The sequence below is a fragment of the Chanos chanos genome, chromosome 15 (genome assembly GCF_902362185.1).
Source record: "Chanos chanos chromosome 15, fChaCha1.1, whole genome shotgun sequence".
NCBI lineage: Eukaryota > Metazoa > Chordata > Actinopteri > Gonorynchiformes > Chanidae > Chanos > Chanos chanos.
The window spans coordinates 14,082,995-14,087,811 of record NC_044509.1 but is presented as its reverse complement, the minus strand read 5'-3'; the positions used below and the strand labels follow the sequence as shown (position 1 = coordinate 14,087,811).

The 4,817-nt window shown below is 39.7% G+C and overlaps 1 protein-coding gene across 1 annotated transcript; it reads left to right on the top strand.

Moving 5' to 3' along the window:
* The first annotated feature begins 1,675 nt into the window (after positions 1-1,675).
* tmem218 (transmembrane protein 218) lies at positions 1,676-4,224 on the top strand. The gene is made up of 3 exons (XM_030792238.1): positions 1,676-1,785; positions 1,947-2,049; positions 4,087-4,224. Exons 1-3 carry the CDS (start codon positions 1,676-1,678, stop codon positions 4,222-4,224), a joined length of 351 nt encoding a protein of 116 aa, XP_030648098.1.
* The last annotated feature ends 593 nt before the right edge of the window (positions 4,225-4,817 follow it).

Genomic DNA, 4,817 nt, shown 5'->3' with positions numbered 1-4,817 from the left:
CCAGGCCGTGCTCATCTTCATCTCATTAACCGCGGAGTCTGCCGGCCCCCTGTCGGTGTAAAGTGAAATCTATGGCCAGTGGCGAATTGAAATCCAATGTTATGCGTAAACTCTTTTCATGCAAAATTTTGGAGCCATGACCTATGTATTCCCTTCGTCATAAAAGACACACCAACTTGACCAATGTAGCCACGATTAGTTTAACTAGGCTATCCATAAATTCAGTCTGCAGTGATAGCTACCTTCCGAACAACTATACAACGCATATTAATGTTTACTCTCATTCAGTTCTGTTAGACGAACTGTGTGTATCTCGTAAAAATCAATTAACTATTACTTATAAATAGTTACCTTTATCACCGACCACATGAAATCAATCGCGTGTTTATGAGTCACTGTCAGTTACTGTCAGTCTGAAAACGCAAAATAAGTTCATAAATAAAACACACGAGAAATAATGTGCCCGTTGTAAAGAGACGACTTTAAAAACAATTAATGAGTACATTTGATTTATGGTTTGATTGCTGTACGATTTGTCGGCATCGGAATTGAAAATCACTACATCTCCCAACATGCTTTTCTCTTCAGTGACGACGGCCACGAGAGGCTGCTTCTGACTGTAGTTTGTTACTTGTTACCAAGGCAATGTTGTTGTTATTTTGAATCAGTGGAAACCTTGGCTGCAAGAGAGATGCAAGTTAACAATGAAAATCGTAAAACCCTGTCAACTGTCTCCTATATTTACTCAGTAGTGTTATGATGGAACATTGCGACTTTCGATGACATCACAAGGTAATAAGCGGCAAGTTAGATAACATAGAAACAGACTAGTTCTGTAGCTTCCTAAATCGAACTGTCCTAGCTAGCCAGAAAAATGAACGCCGATTCACTAACTGTACTGGAAATCAGCAAATTATTAGACCGATGGTCTGCTTGCCTGCTGCTCATCTTGCCCTACACTATCGTAAATCCAAGCAAATAGAATCGAGCACGCTAATACTTAACACGCTAATTCTATACTGAAAACACGGATAGAATCCCCCTGCTAACTTTCTGATGAACGATAAAAATATTTGAGAATACGCCATAATGGTAATGCCTGAGGCTAAAGTGATATACACAGACAGTGTACTAGTTACCAATGATAGCGGGCTAGCTAATTATTGTAATTATTGTCTATATTAGCTAGCTATTTTTTCAATTCTGTACGTGGCTAGTGGCACAAATTTACCATAATCGGGGTTGCAAGCTAAATATTGCTTATCAAGTTGACGTTAAATGTAGACGAACAATGAATTTTACGAGCCAGCTAGCTTTACATCAGCTCCGGAGAAAGACTGGTATTTATGAAACAACCCCGATGTTAAACGGTACGTCAAAGTAATACAACAGATATTTATTAAAGTATGCAGAGTCAGTTCAAGTTTAGCAAAGGATTTTTTTTTTTTTTTAAGTTTACACGTATCGTGGACACGTACTAACCATGACCTACTCTATTCCTCCAGTGATCTTGTCGGTGAAGTGTATGTCGAAGGTGTCTCTTTCGATAGCTGCATGTGCTTCTCTAACTTATTTATTTCGCACTGATTTTAAATAAACGAATGACGTCGTTGTACAGCAGCATTCTTTCCTGTCTGTTTTGAATACAGGTCTTGTTCTTTGACATTGAGGAATAATGTCTGGAGTGGTGTTTGGCGTGGGCACAGGAGTGTTCCTCATTGCCCTGGTATGGATTGTGGTTTTAGTATTTAGCATTGTTCTGTCCAGGGCATCTGGACCAACAAGGTAAGATCTCCTCTCTTACACACAGTGTTCGTGGTGATTCATAAATTCACCAAGGTTAATCTGCATTTGTCATTAATGCACGTGAAAGGAATCAGATATATCCAGTAATATACATTTCAGGTTTCTGAAGTTCTTGCCACTTTTTTCCCCCTTTACACCAGGTTAGCTATAATCCCTGTTTTTTTGCTGGGTCTGGTTGTCACTTTGGTACTTGTATTCTTCCCACGTGCCCCTGAAGTCCCATCTCCTCTTAAGGACATAGAGGTGAGTAGGCTACTCTCTAAACCCATCTGTAGTAACTGACAGTGCCTCCATTGCTATGCTGAGGGGGAAGAAATAGCTAATTAATAAAACACATCAGTTGGAATTTTCAGTGCTACATGACTCAGTTCGGGTGCCTTCTCATGGCAACATTAGTTATAATTAATGTTAATTAACTGAATGTTAATTAAATGGCCCAAATTCCGAAGAGGTATTGAACCTTGTTTACAACATTTGAAGTAAAAGCTGTCACTGTGAGTCTGTGTTTTCATATTCATTATCCATTTTTTTTAAAAATACACATCATACTAAAGCCACAATAATTCTACCCAATCACGTTCAAAATTTAAATCCAGTTTTATTTTTCGGAACTTTAACTTTCAAATTTTGCGATGCCTTTGTACGGTTTTGTATGTAAACGGCCAGTGTGTTTGTTGCAAAGACCTGATCTGCTTTATCACCCGTCAGCAGCAGATTTGTGCAAACACACAGGCCCCAGCAGCAGGTTTCCCTTCAGCTTCTGCCAGAGAAACTAAGCCCACGGCTGCCAAACTGCCCCTCATCCTTAGCAAACACAATCCATTTTACCGTTTACATTTTAGAGCTGCATCAAAAAAGGAAAACATGCTGTAATGTTTCAAACTGTAAAAGGATTTTAAGTCGTCGACAGACTTGCAAATCCCATGCATTTTTGGCCACTTTAAACCACTCCTTAATCTCCGGTGAGTTCTTTTTTTTTTTTTTTTTTAAAGATGAATTTTCGTTTTCGTTCCATTTATTGTGTACTGTGGTTCACATGTTTGTGTAGTATTTTTGGAAAGATAAATACTTTGACAAATAAAGGTAGAAGAAAAACCGACGACAACATTGAAAGAGCAACATCGAACTTTCCGAAAAGAAACACAGTTGCTCACAGTGACCATACAGAAGAAGGTAAAATTATCCGTTTCAGTTGTAGATGAACTGGTCTCCAGTTACCTTGGTACATTATCAGAAGCACATTTAAAAGGGCAGACAAGATTTTGGTGTGTGCAAGGTCGTGTCTTCTTGTCTTACCCGTCGAAGATTTTCTTGCAGTGAATCTGACCAGATACAGCGTATTTCTTGATAACTGCCTGTGTGGTGTATAAGCAGTGGCTAACCCCTCGCTGTTATACAAAGGCATAATATCATAGTGCCAATTAGGCCAGCCCCAAACAGGGGCCCTGTACAGAGCGCTCGATGCCACATTAATAATACATGGCCCCAGCTCTGTGCTTCACTAGCCGACTAATTGGCAAATTAGAAAGTGAGATGCGTTAAACGAGAGAACACTGCATCCGCTAGAGACAATGCCCACCCCCAGCTCCCCCCCTCACCCCCCACCCCCACGCTGCCCTGTGTTTAGTCAGCAGTGAACTGGTGCCCTCCTGGATGATTTGGCCCGCGCGAACCAGATCAAACCCTCAGGGACTGTAGTCATGGTTTGACTTCTCTTCTATCCTGATTCCAAACCTGTGTTTCAGCATGCAAGGAAAAATATCCATTGAATCTACCGTGAAATCTACTGTGAGACTCTTTGTGTCTAGAATTCATCTTATGCTATAGAAATGTTAATATGCACATGCCTGAAATACGTTTGAGAACCCTATGTTTAGTTTCATGTTTTGGTTTATATAATGGAAGACTTTAAATGTGAAACAGTGCATTATTCACTGGTCTCTTTCATTTAGCTGCCATTTTCATACCTTACTTTCTCACTTAAAAATAGCCCTGTGTACTTTGCCTGTCGCTATCTAATAACCTCTCCAATTATTGTTAATTTGACAAGAGGACTAGTTTGATTATTTCGACTGCTACAAGTCGCCTAGCAACTTTGGTTTACATAGCAGTACGCTACTGACCTCTGCTGGAATAAACTTGCAAAATTATCAAAATTTTGTCGTCCTTTGAAAATAGCTCAGTGAAACATAGATAAAAAAAAAGAGAAATGAGACCCATTCAAGTTCAGATAACAATGAGGGGACTCATTAGCCTGTCTCTGGCTCTAATGTGTTGCAGATTGTGGACACTTTCTTCATTGGCCGCTATGTGCTGTTATCCCTGGTGAGTGTGGTGTTCCTGGCAGCTTTGTTCATGCTGCTGCCTTTGCACCTCCTGGAGCCTGTTTATGCCAAACCCCTGAGAACCACACACTAGAGGCCAAACTGGCAGAGCCTTCCATCTGTGTGCTGTTACAGAGATGAGAGCTTTCAACAAGAGGCCTCTGTGTTGTTTTTTTTTTTTTGTTTTTTTTTTTAGTGTCCAGTCCCAAGGAAAGACACCATCCACCCCTGACATGCTTCCACACAGAGAGGCTTATGTTTATAGCTAGTGTAACGCCAGGCCTGTCCACACAGCCAAGGAGTTTCACAGAGAAAATCTTTAGTTAGTAGTTCTGTTCTTCTGTACAACTAAACGTTTCTGAAAGGGTTGAGAATAACGAGGAAGTAATCTATAGAGAGACAAATAGCAGTGTGCATTTGTATTGAAGGTCTTGAGATATTTTTTTTATTTTTTTTACTGTCTTGATGATATTGTCATTCTGTGTACTCTGTCTCATCTTACAGTGTTTTCATTGCAGTTTTAAACTTGATGTCACATTTGTTTGGTTGTTTGTTTAAATCTGTTCTTTTGGTCTCAGACATAGTACTTGTTGTTCTACAGATTTATTCTACTGTGACAGCATGCGCTTGTAATTTATATTTTCTTAAACTGGTTACATTTGTATTGGCATTATATGTCTACTTTAG